The following is a 16,488-nucleotide window of genomic DNA, read 5'->3' as shown; positions in this document are numbered from 1 at the left end:
TAAGCATTTCATAAAACTAGAATCAAAATATGAGACTTTTTGCATCTGGCTTCTTCTACTTAGCATAATGTTTTCAAGGTTCATCCACAGCATGTTATCAGTACCTCATTCCTTTTTATGTCTGAATAATATTCCATCGTAAAGATGTAACACATTTTGTCTACCCATTCATTGGTTAAAAGGTATTTGGGTTGTATCCACCTTTTGGCTATTGAGAATAATGCTATGTGAAATCCTTTATATGTGGACTCTAAAAAGTTAAATTCATAGAAGCAGAGGCCAGAATACTGTTTACCAGGGTCAGGAAGTGGGAGAAATGAGATATGTTGGTCAAAGGGTACAAAATTGCAGTTATGTAGGATAAGTTCTAGAAATCTAATGTACAGCATGATGATTTTACTTAATACTGTACCATATACTGGAAATTTGTTAAGAGTAAATTTCAGGTACTCTCACCACAGGAAAACAATGTAACTATGTGAGGAGATATATATGTTAGTTAGCTTGACCCTGGTAATAATTTCACCATGTATATGAAAACATTCTTAAATTGTTGCATACCTTAAATATATAAAATTATTATTAAAAAAATATACTTTTGGGACTTCCTTGGTGGTCCAGTACTTCCAAAGCAGGGGGCGTGGGTTTGATCCCTGGTTGGGGAACTAAGATCCCACAAGCCACGTGGCATGACCAAAAATTAAAATAATTTTTTAAATAAAAATAAATAAATAAATATTTTTGCATGCAAAAAGGAAAAAATAATGTTACGAATTCATGTACAAGATGTTATGTAGATATATGTTTTCAATTCTTGGGTGTATTTATAGGAGTAAAATTGCTGGGTTATATAATAATTCTACATTTAACTTGTTCAAGAACTAACAAATTGCTTTCCAAAGCAGCATCAGTTATTTAAGTTAATAATTTTAACACATATATATGGAATTTAAGAAGAAAAAAAAATGTCATGAAGAACCTAGGGGTAAGACAGGAATAAAGACACAGACCTACTGGAGAATGGATTTGAGGATATGGGGAGGGGAAAGGGTGAGCTGTGACAGGGCGAGAGAGAGTCATGGACATATACACACTAACAAACATAAGGTAGATAGCTAGTGGGAAGCAGCCGCGTGGCACAGGGATATTGGCTCAGTGCTTTGTGACCGCCTGGAGGGGTGGGTTAGGGAGGGTGAGAGGGAGGGAGACGCGGGAGGGAGGAGATATGGGAACATATGTATATGTATAACTGATTCACTTTGTTATAAAGCAGAAACTAACACACCATTGTAAAGCAATTATACCCCAATAAAAATGTTAAAAAAATACTAATAATAATAATTCAATAGGAATAGCCTCATCCACTAGATGGTAGACAACAGAAGCAAGAACTACAATCCTGCAGCCTGTGGAACAAAAATCACATTCACAGAAAGATAGACAAGATGAACAGGCAGACGGCTATGTACCAGGTGAAGGAACAACATAAAACCCCAGAAAAACAACTACATGAAGGGGACATAGGCAAACTTCCAGAAAAAGAATTCAGAATAATGAGACAGAAAGATGATCCAGGACCTCGAAAAAAGAATGGACGCAAAGATCGAGAAGATGCAAGAAATGTTTAACAAAGACCTAGAAGAATTAAAGAACAAACAAACAGAGATGAACAATACAATAACTGAAATGAAAACTATACCAGAAGGAATAAAAAGCAGAAAAACTGGGCTTCCCTGGTTGCGCAGTGGTTGAGAGTCCGCCTGCCGACGCAGGGGACACTCGTTCGTGCCCCGGTCTGGGAGGATCCCACATGTCGCGGAGCAGCTGGGCCCGTGGGCCATGGCCGCTGAGCCTGTGCATCCAGAGCCTGTGCTCTGCAACAGGAGAGGCCACAGCAGTGAGAGGCCTACGTACGACAAAAAAAAAGCAGAATAACTGAGGCAGAAGAACGGATACGTGACCTGGAAAAGAGAATGGTGGAATTCACTGCTGTGGAACAGAACAAAGAAACAAGAATAAAAAGAAATGAAGACAGCCTAAGAGACCTCTGGGACAAAATTAAACGCAACAACATTTGCATTATAGGGGTCCAGAAGGAGAAAAGAGAAAAAAGGACTGGACAAAATATTTGAAGACATTATAGTCGAAAAATTCCATAATGTGGGAAAGGAAATAGCCATCCAAGTCCAGGAAGAGCAGAGAGTCCCATACAGGATAAACCCAAGCAGAAACATGCCAAGACACATAGTAATCAAACTGGCAAAAATTAAAGACAAAGAAAAATTATTAAAAGCAGCAAGGGAAAACTGACAAATAACATACAAGGGAGCTCCCATAAGGTTAACAACTGATTTCTCAGCAGAAACTCTACAAGCCAGAAGGGAGTGGCATGATATACTTAAAGTGATGAAGGGAAGAACCTACAACCAAGATTACTTTACCTGGCAAGGATCTCATTCAGATTAGATGGAGAAATCAAAAGCTTTACAGACAAGCAAAAGCTAAGAGAATTCAGTACCAGCAAACCAGCTCTACAACAAATGCTTAAGGAACTTCTCTAATTGGGAAACACAGAGAAGAAAAGGACCTATTAAAAAACAAAAAAAACCAAAAACATTAAGAAAATGGTCGTAGGAATATACATATCGATAATTACCTTAAACGTGAATGGATTAAATGCTCCAAACAAAAGACACAGGCTTGCTGAATGGATACAAATATAAGAGCCATATATATGCTGTCTACAAGAGACCCAATTCAGAACTAGGGACATATACACACTGAAAGTGAGGAGATGGAAAAAGATATTCCATGCAAATGGAAATCAAAAGAAAGCTGGAATGGGCTTCCCTGGTTGCACAGTGGTTGAGAGTCCACCTACCGATGCAGGGGACACGGGTTCATGCCCTGGTCCGGGAAGTTCCCACGTGCCGCGGAGCGGCTGGATCCCGTGAGCCATGGCCGCTGATGCTGCACATCCAGAGCCAGTGCTCCACAACGGGAGAGGTCACAGAAGTGAGAGGCCCGCGTACCCCAAAAAAAAAAAAAAAAAAAAAAGAAAGCTGGAAGAGCAATACTCATATCAGATAAAATAGACTTTAAAATAAAGAATGTGGGCTTCCCTGGTGGCGCAGTGGTTGGGAGTCCGCCTGCCGATGCAGAGGACGTGGGTTCGTGCCCCGGTCCAGGAGGATCCCATGTGCTGCAGAGCAACGGGGCCCGTGGGCCATGGCCACTGAGCCTGCGCATCCGGAGCCTGTGCTCCGCAACGGGAGAGGTCACAGCAGTGAGAGTCCTGAGTATCGCAAAAAAATAACTAATAAAATAAAGAATGTTACCAGAGACAAAGAAGGACACTACATAATGATCAAGGGATTGATCCAAGAGGAACATACAGCAATTATAAATATATATGCACCCAACATAGGAGCACTTCAATACATAAGGCAACTGCTAACAGCTATAAAACAGGAAATCGACAGTAACTCAATAATATTGGGGGACTTTAACACCTCAGTTACACCAATAGACAGATCATCCAAAATGAAAATAAATAAGGAAACAGAAGCTTAAAGTGACACAATAGACCACATAGGTTTAATTGATATTTACAGAACATTCCATCTAAAAACAGCAGGTTACACTTTCTTCTCAAGTGTGCAGGGAACATCCTCCAGGATAGATCACATCTTGGCTCACAAAACAAGCCACAGTAAATTTAAGAAAACTGAAATCATATCAAGCATCTTTTCTGACCACAATGCTATGAGATTAGAAATGAATTACAGGGGAAAAAAACGTAAAAAACACAAACACATGCACGCTAAACAATACGTTACTAAATAACCAAGAGTTCACTGAAGAAATCAAAGAGGAAATCAAAAATTACCTAGGGACAATGACAATGTAAACACGATGACTCAAAACCTATGGGATGCAGCAAAAGCTTTTCTAAGAGGGAAGTTTACAGCTATACAACCCTATCTCAAGAAACAAGAAAAATCTCAGATAAACAATCTAACCTTACACCTAGAGGAACTAGAGAAAGAAGAACAAACAAAACCCAAAGTTAGCAGAAGGAAAGAAATCATAAAGATCAGAGCAGAAATAAATGAAATACAAACAAAGAAAACAATAGCAAATATGAATAAAACTAAAATCTGGTTCTTTGAGAAGATTAACAAAATTGATAAACCATTAGCCAGACTCATCAAGAAAAAGAGGGAGAGGACTCAAATCAATAAAATGAGAAATGAAAAAGGAGAAGTTACAACAGACACCACAGAAATACAAAGCATCCTAATAGACTACTACAAGCAACTCTATGCCAATAAAATGGACAACCTGGAAGAAATGGACAAATTATTAGAAATGTATAGCCTTCCAAGACTGAACCAGGAAGAAATAGAAAATACGAACAGACCAATCACAAGGAATGAAATTGAAACTGTGATTAAAAATCTCCCAACAAGCAAAAGTCCAGGACCAGATGGCTTCACAGGGGAATTCTATCAAACATTTAGAGAAGAGCTAACACCCATCCTTCTCAAACTCTTCCAAAAAATTGAAGAGGAAGGAACATTCCCAAACTCATTCTATGAGGCCACCATCACCATGAGACCAAAACCAGACAAAGATACTACTACAAAAAAAGAAAATTACAGACCAATATCACTGATGTAATATAGATGCAAAAATCCTCAACAAAATACTAGCAAACAGAATCCAACAACACATTAAAAGGAACATACACCATGATCAAGTGGGATTTATACCAGGGATGCAAGGACCCTTCAAAATACACAAATCAATCAATGTGATACACCATATTAACAAACTGAAGAATAAAAACCATATGATCATCTGAAGAGATGCAGAAAAAGCTTTTGACAATATTCAGCACCGAGTTATGACAAAAACTCTCCAGAAAGTGGGCATACAGGGATCCTACCCCAACATAATAAAGGCCATATATGACAAACCCACAGCAAACATCATTCTCAATGGTGAAAAACTGAAAGCATTTGCTGTAAGATCAGGAACAAGACAAGGATGTTCACTCTCGCCACTATTATTCAACGTCGTTTTGGAATAGCCACAGCAATCAGAGAAGAAAAAGAAATAAAACAAATACAAATTGGAAAAGAAGAAGTAAAACTGTCACTGTTTACAGATGACATGATACTATACATAGAGAATCCTAATAATGCCACCAGAAAACTACTAGAGCTAATCAATGAATTTGGTAAAGTTGCAGGATACAAAATTAATGCACAGAAGTCTCTTGCATTTCTATACACTGATGATGAAAAATCTGAAAGAGAAACTAAGGAAACACTCCCATTTACCATGGCAACAATAATAATTAAAATACCTAGAAATAAACCTACCTAGGGAGACAAAAGACCTGTATGCAGAAAACTATAAGACACTGATGAAAGAAATTAAAGATGATACCAACAGATGGAGAGATATACCATCTTCTTGGATTGGAAGAATCAATACTATGAACATGACTATACTACCTAAAGCAATCTACAGACTCAATGCAATCCCTATCAAATTACGAATGGCATTTTTTACGGAACTAGAACAAAAAATCTTAAAATCTGTATGGAGACACAGAAGACCCCGAATAGTCAAAGCACTCTTGAGGGCAAAAAACGCAGCTGGAGGAATCACACTCCCTGACTTCAGACTGTACTATAAAGCTACAGTAATCAAGACAATATGGTACTGGCACAAAAACAGAAACATAGATTAATGGAACAAGATAGAAAGCCTAGATATAAACCCACACATCTATGGTCAACTAATCTATGACAAAGGAGGCAAGGATATACAATGGAGAAAAGACAGTCTCTTCAATAAGTGGTGCTGGGAAAACTGTACAGCTACATGTAAAAGAATGAAATTGGAACACTTCCTTACACAAAAATAAACTCAAAATGGATTAGAGAGCTAAATGTAAGACTGGACACTATAAAACTCTTGGAAGAAAACATAGGAAGAAAACTCGTTGACATAAATCACAGCAAGATCTTTTTTGATCCACCTCCTAGTGTAATGGAAATAAAAACAAAAATAAACAAATGGGACCTAATGAGACTTCAAAGCTTTTGCACAGCAAAGGAAACCATAAACAAGACAAAAAGACAACCCTCAGAATGGGACAAAATATTTGCAAACGAATCAATGGACAAAGGATTAATCTCCAAAATATATAAACAGCTCATGCAGCTCAGTATTAAAAAAACAAACAACCCAATCCAAAAATGGGCACAAGATCTAAATAGACATTTCTCCAAAGAAGACATACAGATGGCCAAGAAGCACATGCAAAGCTGCTCAACATCACTAATTATTAGAGAAATGCAAATCAAAACTACAATGAGGTGTCACCTCACACCAGTTAGAATGGGCATCATCAGAAAATCTACAAACAACAAATGCTGGAGAGGGTGTGGAGAAACGGGAACCCTCTTGCACTGTTGGTGGGAATGTAAATTGATACAGTCACTATGGCAAACAGTATGGAGGTTCCTTAAAAAACTCAAAATAGAATTACCATATAAGCCAGCAATGCCATACTGGGCATATACCCAGAGAAAACCATAATTCAAAAAGACACATGCACCCCAATGTTCATTGCAGCACTATTTACAATAGCCAGGTCATGCAAGCAACCTAAATGCCCATCGACAGACGAATGGATAAAGAAGATGTGGTACATGTATAGAATGGAATATTACTCAGCCACATAAAGGAACAAAATTGGGTCATTTGTTGAGACGTGGATGAATCTAGAGACTGTCATACAGAGTGAAGTAAGTGAGAAAGAGAAAAAGAAATATCATATATTAACGCATATATGTGGAAACTAGAAAAATGGTACAGATGAACCGGTTTGCAGGGCAAAAGTTGAGACACAGATGTAGACAACACACGTATGGACACCAAGGGTGGAAAGCTGCGGGGGGGGTGGGGGTGGGGGTGTGATGCATTGGGCAATTGGGCTTGACATGTATACACTGATGTGTATAAAATGGATGACTAATAAGAACCTGCTGTATAAAAAAAATTAAATTAAATTTAAAAAATTTTAAAATAATAATTCAATATGAGTATACAAATTCCAAGTGTAAAGAGGATATTAAGTAAGAAATAATAGCAATTTTTTAAAAAGTAGTGTAGCTATATCAGTATAAAAGGAAACAAAACAGTAACATGATAGAAACAAAGACAAAAAGAAACTATAGTCACAAGTATAAATGGATTGAATTTACTAGCTAAAAGGCAAATTAGAAAACTTGATCTATAATATCTAGTTATACGTTATTTCCAAGACATATACCTAAAGATAAAAACACACAGATTTTAAGTAAAGAATGCAAAAAGAACTACATCAAATACCAACCAAACAAAAACTAACTGTAACTATGTTAATATAAGAAAAAATAGATGTGTCAAAAGACTCTCTAAGGAATAGACTCACTACATTTAATAAAAGAATCAACTAAAAAAGAGAACATAAATATGTGTGACCTTAGGGATATATGTTTATACACACATAAGATCTGCATACTATTTCAGGGTATTCACAGAATTCGAAGCCCTTTCATAAGCCCCAAGTTAAGAACTTCTAAACAAATGAAACATTTGTCCCATCATTTCTTTACAGAATCCTAAAAACCTGTTCCAAAACAACTGTACAATTTTACATTAGGCAATGGCTATATCAAATGAAAAGGCTCTAATTAAAATGCATTTTTTAAGAATTTATAAGATATTCCCCATAGTAAGGTCTAAACTTAAAACCTTAGAAAGCATCATATAACAACAAAACCAGTTTTATTTTAATAAACAAATGAGGTATAAGATAAAAATAATGTTATCATTTTAAGCATGATTGCACTTAATAAAAATATATCCTTTTTGTGTCACTGCAAAAGTAACATTATTTTGAGCTGAAACAACTAAAAGAAGCAAGCCTTCTGCAATTTTTCTTGTTTATCTACAAAGTGAGTGATAAGATGAAGATAATAAACTGGCATCAAAGCAGATTTTTAATTTTCCATAGTTAATTCATTCATTCAGGGTGTAAAACTAATATTTTCCACATTAAAAAAATTAACTTGCTTATGAATTGCTAAAGTACTATAATTAAGAATTTTATTCCACTCTACCAGCATAATCAAACATATTGTATTTATACTTGACTTGGTTATCATTTCAAACATACAGACTGATCCCCTCAAAAGTTATCCAAGTAAGGCCAAAGGATATATTGTACAAGGAGCTGGTGAAAAATAATCTCTTGCAACTACAAAATATATCCACAAGTTGGTGGCAGAGAACAAAACTGAATGGCTTAACTCATATCTTGGATTTTACACAGGAGCTATAAAAATCTGCTTTCACAGAAATACACTACAATTTAAGCTGATCATACTATACACATGAATTTGAATGATAAAATATTAGTCACCTCTAATAAGAGTTTTCCATACACTTGTCAAGAAGAGTGTGTTCTTACCTATAGTTTGGAAAACTTCATTCATCAAAGCTTCATTCACTGCTGAAGAGTTGACATTTCCAATATGAGACCAACTTTGATAAATTGCTTGCAGCAGAAGTGTCTGTGCTCTTGTAGCTTGAACTGTGAGATTTGGAAGTTCAAATATACCTTCAGTTATAGCAATCTGAGATCTTTTGGTCCTGCATAAGAAAATACAAAGCATAACAAACAATATATTAAATAACATTTATAAACAACACCATATAAAGTAAATTAGGATGCAAGGGAAGAAAAGGTATATACAGAAATTATTTTAATTAGAATTAAATCAAAGAGATACACAATTCTACTAACTCTAAATATGTTTCACTATTTCAGAACCTCTAACAATAATAAAAAATAAAAATACAAACTAAAATAATGTCCACACACATTCATACACATATATTCAGCTCAAGCATTACACTTTTTAAATCAAGTCAATCATCAAAAATAACAGTGAAAATAGTACTAATTAACACTTAAAATAGGATTTACTAACAGATCTGCCTTATTCCCTTTTTTAAATTTTTTTATACACTTTTGAAAGGTTAAATTCCAGTTACAATTATTACAAAATATTGGCTATATTCCCCATGCTGTACAATACATCCTTGAACCTATTTTACATCCAACAGTTTGTACCTCCCCCTCTCCCCACTGGTGACCACTACTTTGTTCTCTATATCTGTGAGTCCGCTTCTTTTCTGTTATATTCACTAGTTTGTTGTATTTTTTAGATTCCACATATAAATGATATCATACAGTATTTGTCTTTGTCTGACTTACTTCACTTAGCATAATGTCCTCCAAGTTGATCCACGTTGCTGCAAATGGCAAAATTTCATTCTTTTTTACAGCTGGGTAGTATTCCAGTGTGTGTGTGTGTGTGTGTGTGTGTGTGCGCGCGCGCGCGTGTGTGTGTACGCACATTTTCTTTATCCATTCCTCCATAGATGGACACTTACATTGTTTCCATATCTTGGTGACTGTAAATAATGCTGCTTATGAACACTGGGGTGCACATATATTTTCATACTAGTGTTTTTATTTTTTTGGATATATACCCAGGAGTGGAACTGCTAGGTCATATGGTAGTTTTAGCCTTTTGAGAAACCTCCACACTGTTTTCCACAGTGGCTGCACCAATTTACATTTACAAAAACAAGTCTCAATAAAATTAAAAGGACTGAAATCAGAGTATATGTGCTGATCACAATGGAATTAAACTGTAAACTAATAAAAGAAAGGTATCTGCAAAATCCTCAAATATTTAGAAATTAAAAACATAAAATACAATTAAGAACATAGTAGATAAAATTCAGAAAGTCACATAAGATAAAACTTTTGAAAAAGTATAAAATGATTTTAGAAAAGGACACTGATATGGATGACAGAAAATAATCAGTGTTCCTGGAGAAAAGAGCAGATAAAGAAAAAAATTCTATGGGCATTCATTCCAATAAATGTAACATGGAGGAAACAGTCCTTCTCCAGAACTTCCCTTGTTTTATACTATCCTCCCACCTGTCCACTACAGACTAGTAAAAACAATCAGCGTATGTGCACTATTTAACCGTAAGAAGAATATAAAGGAATTTCAAGCAATAGTCCTATACAGTTGAGATATTGACAGAGTCTCATGTCAATTGGTTACCTTTGTATTTTCCAGATATACTTTTAATTTCAGTCATCTTTCAAGTCAATGGGCTCCTTTTCTAGCCATTGCTACTGCAGCTGAGAACCACCTTGCTAATAAACCTAATGTCCTTCAAAGTTAAGACTGGATTTTTACTTTGCAGTTCCTAGGTCTATAAAAAAAATGAGCTATAATGTTGCTGGGACTTTGACTGTTTAGGTCTCAGATTAGGCCTAGCTGGTCTTCAAGCTTCATTTTAAAGCTGTTCTCTAGAAAATCTATAAAATCAGCATATATTTATTAATTGCCTATTCTGTAGCAGTCATGCACTAGCTACCTAGGAAGTACCTTAGCCGTTTTAAAACATCAATGAACAAAACAGAAAATTAAAATCCCAGTGTCCTCATAGTTTATATTCTAATGGGGACAGGAAACAAATTAAAAAGTTGATCAAAAAAAAAAAAGTTGATCAATATAAGTAAACAAATGATATAAGGAAGTTAGAAGAGAAATGCTCTTGGAAACAGAAAAAGAGAATGGAAAAACAGAGCATGGAATAGGAACTACTGAAGAGGGAGCAATTTCATATATGGTGGGTAGATCATATTAAAAGGATAGGTTTAATTCCAAGCAAGACATGAGCAGACTTGAAGGAGGTAAGTGACAGTTGTGTGGATATCTCTGGAGAGTGATTCAGGCAGATGAACAGTCTGTGAAAAGGTCCTGAGGTAGGACTGAACCTGGCAAGTCCAAGCAATGGCAAGGAAGGCAGTGTGGTTGCAGCAGTTTGATAATAACCTAATTCACTAATTAAGTTGGTTTTCCAAGGTTTTTATCCATAAGAATTACCTGAATAGGCTTTACACAGCCATTCATCTGAGACTGCATCGAAGTCTGACTCCATAGGATTCACTTTCCTTGAATTTACTTTTATTTTTAAATCTCTTTAACCTCATTTTCAAAGTTTTTCATTTAAGGTACTAGAAGTAGGACATGAAATTTTTAAAATATCAATTCCAATTCTGGCGAAATCACTTATTTGTTTCATGTTTTTAGGAAAAAGATATATATAACTTCTCTGAGCTTCACTTCCCTCTTTAAAAGGCAAGTATAATTATCCCTGCCCAATCTACCACAGATGACTATAGTGAAAATCAATTACACCTAATATTTAAAGCTTAACAGATACAAGGTTCTTTGCTAGGAACTGAAGATACAGGCACTATCTTTACACTCAAAGAATTCAGAATCTAGTTGTGAGACAAGTAAACCAGTAATTATAATTTAACATAATGAGTGCTATAACAATGTTATGTACAGATTCCTGTGAGATACACTGAAATGGTTGAGGAAAAAATGCAGGTGTTATATTTAGAAATGACCCATAAACATGAAAAGACTCTTAAGCCTCACCAGTAAAAAGGGAAATTCAAACTAAAACAATGTATGACTCTTTTAACCTCTCAGATTAGCAAGACCTCTCAGACTCTAACTCATCTTCTAGGAATCTATCTGAAAAGAATTTTCACACGAGCCTGCAAGAATACTTACACAAAGACAGTGTTTGCAGCATTATTTAAAATTGCCTAAACCTGAGAAAATCTCATCATTGAATAAATTCTGACACATTGACTTGATGCAAAACTATTCAGATATTAAAAAGAATGAAGTTAGATGAACCTACTGATATGAAAGGATATGCTGAAATATGGTAAAAATGTATGTAGTTGCATTATAACATGGTTCCATGTAATGGCAGGAAGTGGTGGGTTACCCACACATAAAAGTATGTCTGCATGTGTTTGTATGTTGAGATAAAAAATTCTGGATAGAATTATTGATAATATTCATTGCTGGGAGATGATAACAGAGGATGACTTTATGTGATCTTTTCCCTTTTTTCCCTATATAAATGTCTCTATTGTTTTGCTTGGTCCTTTGAGATATATATATCATTATTTTTTCAAAAGAATTTAAGAGGGGGCTTCCCTGGTGGCGCAGTGGTTGAGAATCTGCCTGCTAATGCAGGGGACACAGGTTCAAGCCCTGGTCTGGGAGGATCCCACATGCCGCGGAGCAACTAGGCCCATGAGCCCCAACTACTGAGCCTGCGCATCTGGAGCCTGTGCGCAACAAGAGAGGCCACGATAGTGAGAGGCCCGCGCACCGTGATGAAGAGTGGCCCCCGCTTGCCACAACTAGAGAAAGCCCTCACACAGAAACGAAGACCCAACACAGCAAAAATAAATTAATTAATTAAAAGCCTGAAAAAATTCAAAAAAAAAGAATTTAAGAAACTGCAATACTTCAAGAATGGACTATAGAAATCACAAACTATGTCAAAATGAATTAATTTCATAAAACATTTTTAAAATGTTTTAAAAATGAGCATTATCAATGTAACAAACTACCTCCACTCCCTGCTCTGACACTGAATTATCAAATGATTTCTTACCTTCTCATAGACATAAACTTCACTTTTAAGTCAGACAAAGAAAGACAAATATCATGATATCATTTACATATGGAATCAAAAAAATGATACAAATGAACTTATCTACAAGACAGAAATAGACTCACAGAGATAGAAAACAAACTTATGGTTCCCAAAGGGGAAAGGGGGGGATAAATTAGGAATTTAGGATTAACAGATATGCACTACTATATATAAAATAAACAACAAGGACCTATTGTATAGCACAGGGAACTATACTCAATATCTTGTAATAACCTATAATGGAAAAGAATTTGAAAAAGAATATATATATATACACACACACATATTATACAACTGAATCACTGTGCTGAACCACTGTAAATCAACTATACTTCAATTTAAAACATTTTTAAATTAAAACAAAAAGAAAGAAACTTCACTTAAAACCTCCAAAAGAGGAATTGTATCAACGAAGATGGTAGAGTAAGGTATACCAAAAGTCTGTCCCTCCATAAAAGCAACACAAAAGCTGGCAAAAACTGTCAAAAATCAACTTTTTCAGAACTCTAGAAACTAACCAAAAGCCTGCAACAAACACGGGAACACGTAATAAAAATAAAGTAAAATTCTAAAAAAAATTTTAAACAGCTCAATCTCAGTAGGAACAGTGAACTTTGTAGTATTTTTATTTACCCATGTTACATTCCCTGGCCCCCAGGCTCAGCAGTGGTACCAAATAGCCCTTATCCCCAGTATGACCTGTACTTCTTGATAAACTGTTACTTGACATCTCTGTATTCCTAAAAGATATAAATATTTGTAGGATCTCAATGTCAAGTCAGTGGAAGAGCTCTGGTGCTTCTTGGTCTCATATGCATGGTTGAAAAATTAACAGCCATGACTGCCAGATTTATTAACAAATAATAAATTTATGAACTTAAAAAAAGAAATTGTGGTTGTTCGTTCTGACCTGTCTGGTGGCTACCTGGAGGACCAACTCAAAGAACCTGCTTTCTCTCTCTTAATTCAGAACTCTCCCAATACTAAAACAACTACCCAGGAGCATTTGTAGAAAACATTTACAGGCAAATGTACTGCAATAGTCCTTGCTGCCTGGAATAATAGATAGACAAGGGGGAAAAAAAGAGACTAACCAAAATCTTAGAAAGGCTGGGAAATTATGCTTTCAGGAATAAAAACACTGAAAAGCTCAGACACCTTCCTGGGAATACGGAAGGCCACACACATGCTAAGCACTGTGCACTTGCAGAGAAAAGACAAGAGAAAGGCCTTAAGCTCTCACTTCTGGCTGACTTTCAGGGTATGCACAACAAGAAAAGGCGGCAGAGTTGAAAACTGCCTGGTTGAGCTCTGAAGACATTCCTTAGAAGAAACCATGGAGGCCACATGGCAGTGGGATGAAATATTCAAAGTTCTGAAAGAAAGAACTGTCAATTAATAACTGTAATTCCAGGGCTTCCCTGGTGGCACAGTGGTTAAGAATCCACCTGCCAATGCAGGAGACACAGGTTCGAGCCCTGGTCTGGGAAGATCCCACATTCCGTGCAGCAACTAAGCCCATGCGTCACAACTACTGAGCCTGCACTCTAGAGCCCACGAACCACAACTACTGAAGCCCATATGCCACAACTACTGAAGCCCGTGCACCTAGAGCCCGTGCTCTGCAGCAAGAAAAGCCACCACAACGAGAAGCCGATGCACCGCAACGAAGTGTAGCCCCAGCTCGCCACAGCTAGAGAAAGGCCACGCACAGCAACGAAGATCCAATGCAGCCAAACATACATAAATAAATAAATAAATAAATAAATAAATAAATAAATAATTTATTTTAAAAATAATAATTATTATAATTCCGACTTAACTATTCTTCAAAAATAAAGTAGAAATCTCCCAAGAAAGGAAAGTCCAGGATCAAAAGGCTTCACTTGTGAATTCTACCAACATTGAAAGAAGAAAAAAATACCAATACTCTTCAACTTTTTGCAAAAAAGAACAGAAGGGAATCCTTCCCAATTTCTTCTATAACATCAATATTACCCAGGTACCAAAGCCAGACAAAAACAACACAAGAAAACTACACATCGATATCCCTTGTGAACATAAATGCAAAATCCTCAGTAAAATACCAGTAAATGAAATTTGGAAGAAGATTAAAAGCATTATACACCATGACAACTGAAATTTATCCCAGAAATAAAAGAATGGCTCAAGAACTCAATTCAATACATCATATTTATAGAAAGAAGAGGGGAGAAAACATGTCCATATCAACTGACACAGAAAAAGTACTTGACAAAATCCAATACTCTTTCATAATATAAAACACTCAACACACTAAAGAGAACTTCCTCAATATGATATAGGACATTTATGAAAAACACACAACTAACATCATACTTAGTGGTGAAAGGCTGAAAGCTTTCTCTCCAAGATCAGGAAGAAGTTAAGTATTTTTCTCTTGCCATTCTATTCCACATTGCAGTAAAGGTTCTAGCCACGAAACCAGGCAAAAAAAAATTTTAAGGCATTCAGATTGTAGAAAAAGAAGTAAAACTATCACTACTCACAGATGACATGATCTCATACCTTGAAAACTATAAACACACACACACACCCCCCAATGAATGGAGCTAAAAACAAGTTCAACTAAGTTCCAAGATACAAGGTAACTACATGGAAATCAGTTTTATACCCATATACACTTAAAATGAACAATCTGACAAGGAAATTAAGAAAACTATTCCATCTATAATAGCAACAAAAAGAATAAAATACTTAGGAATAAGTATTTCACCAAAGAAGTGTAAGACTTTTACATTGAAAACTACAAAGCACTGTTGAAAGAAATTAAAGAAGGGATTAAATAAATGGAAAGACATCCCATGTTTATTGATTAGAAAATTTAATACTGTTAAGATGACAGTACTCTCCAAATTCAGCTATAGGTTCAATACAATCCCTATCAAAATCCCATCTATTTTGAATAAATGATTAAACTAATCCTAAACTAATTAAATTCATATGGATTTACAAGGAATCTTGAATAGTCAAAACAACCCTGAAAAAGAAAAACGAAGTTGGAAGGCTCATGCTTCCCAATTTCAAAACTTACTACAAAGGTACAGCAATCAAATACACATATAAATATAAATCAGTGCACTAGAGCTGAGAGTCTAGAAATAAACCCATACATCTATGATCAATGGACTTCTGACAAATGGTCAAGGCCAATAAGTGGGGAATGAACAGACTTTTTAACAAATGGTTTTAGAACAACTGCATATTGAAATACAAAAGAATGAACTTAGACCCCTACCTCACACCATATACCAAAATTAACTCAAAATTGGTCAAAAAGCTAAAACCATAAAATCTTAGAAGGAAACATAAATGTAGTCTTCACAACCTTGGATTAAGGAACAATTTCTTAAATATGATACCAAAAACAAAAGCAACAAAAGGAAAAACAGATAAATGGGACTTCATCAAAATTTAAAACTTTTGTGTATCAAAGGAAACTATCCAGAAAGTGAAAACACAACACACAAAATGACAAAAAACATCTGCAAATCATATATCTACGAAGGGTCTAGTGCCTAGAATATGCAAAGAATTCCCACAACTCAACAGCAAAAAGATATACAGCCCAATTAAAAAATGCACATAAACAGTCATTTCTCCAAAGAATTTACACAAATGGCCAATAAGCACTTAAAAGAATGCTCAACATCATTAGGGAAATGAAAAGCAATACCACAAAGAGATACCACTTCACACCCACTAAGATAGACATAATAGGAGAAGAAAGAGAAAAGAAAAAGCAGAAAATAATGA

The 16,488-nt window shown here is 35.6% G+C and overlaps 1 protein-coding gene across 10 annotated transcripts in view; it reads right to left on the bottom strand.

Annotated features, from left to right (window-relative positions):
* The window catches only part of VPS13B (vacuolar protein sorting 13 homolog B), an 808,377-nt gene that overhangs the window by 655,569 nt on the left and 136,320 nt on the right, over positions 1-16,488 (bottom strand). For all 10 annotated transcript variants that reach the window (XR_014326885.1, XM_082859134.1, XM_082859132.1 and 7 more), the window contains one exon: positions 8,537-8,718. Coding sequence is in view for 9 of the 10 variants with exons in the window: in XM_082859134.1 (XP_082715260.1) it covers positions 8,537-8,718 (182 nt within the window). In the remaining variant the exon portion in view is untranslated. The remainder of the gene's footprint in view (positions 1-8,536; positions 8,719-16,488) is intronic.

The sequence above is a fragment of the Leucopleurus acutus genome, assembly GCF_964270905.1.
Source record: "Leucopleurus acutus genome assembly, chromosome: 17".
Taxonomy (NCBI): Eukaryota; Metazoa; Chordata; class Mammalia; order Artiodactyla; family Delphinidae; genus Leucopleurus; species Leucopleurus acutus.
Note: the sequence above shows the minus strand (reverse complement) of the source record. Positions and strands in the feature narration are given on the sequence as shown.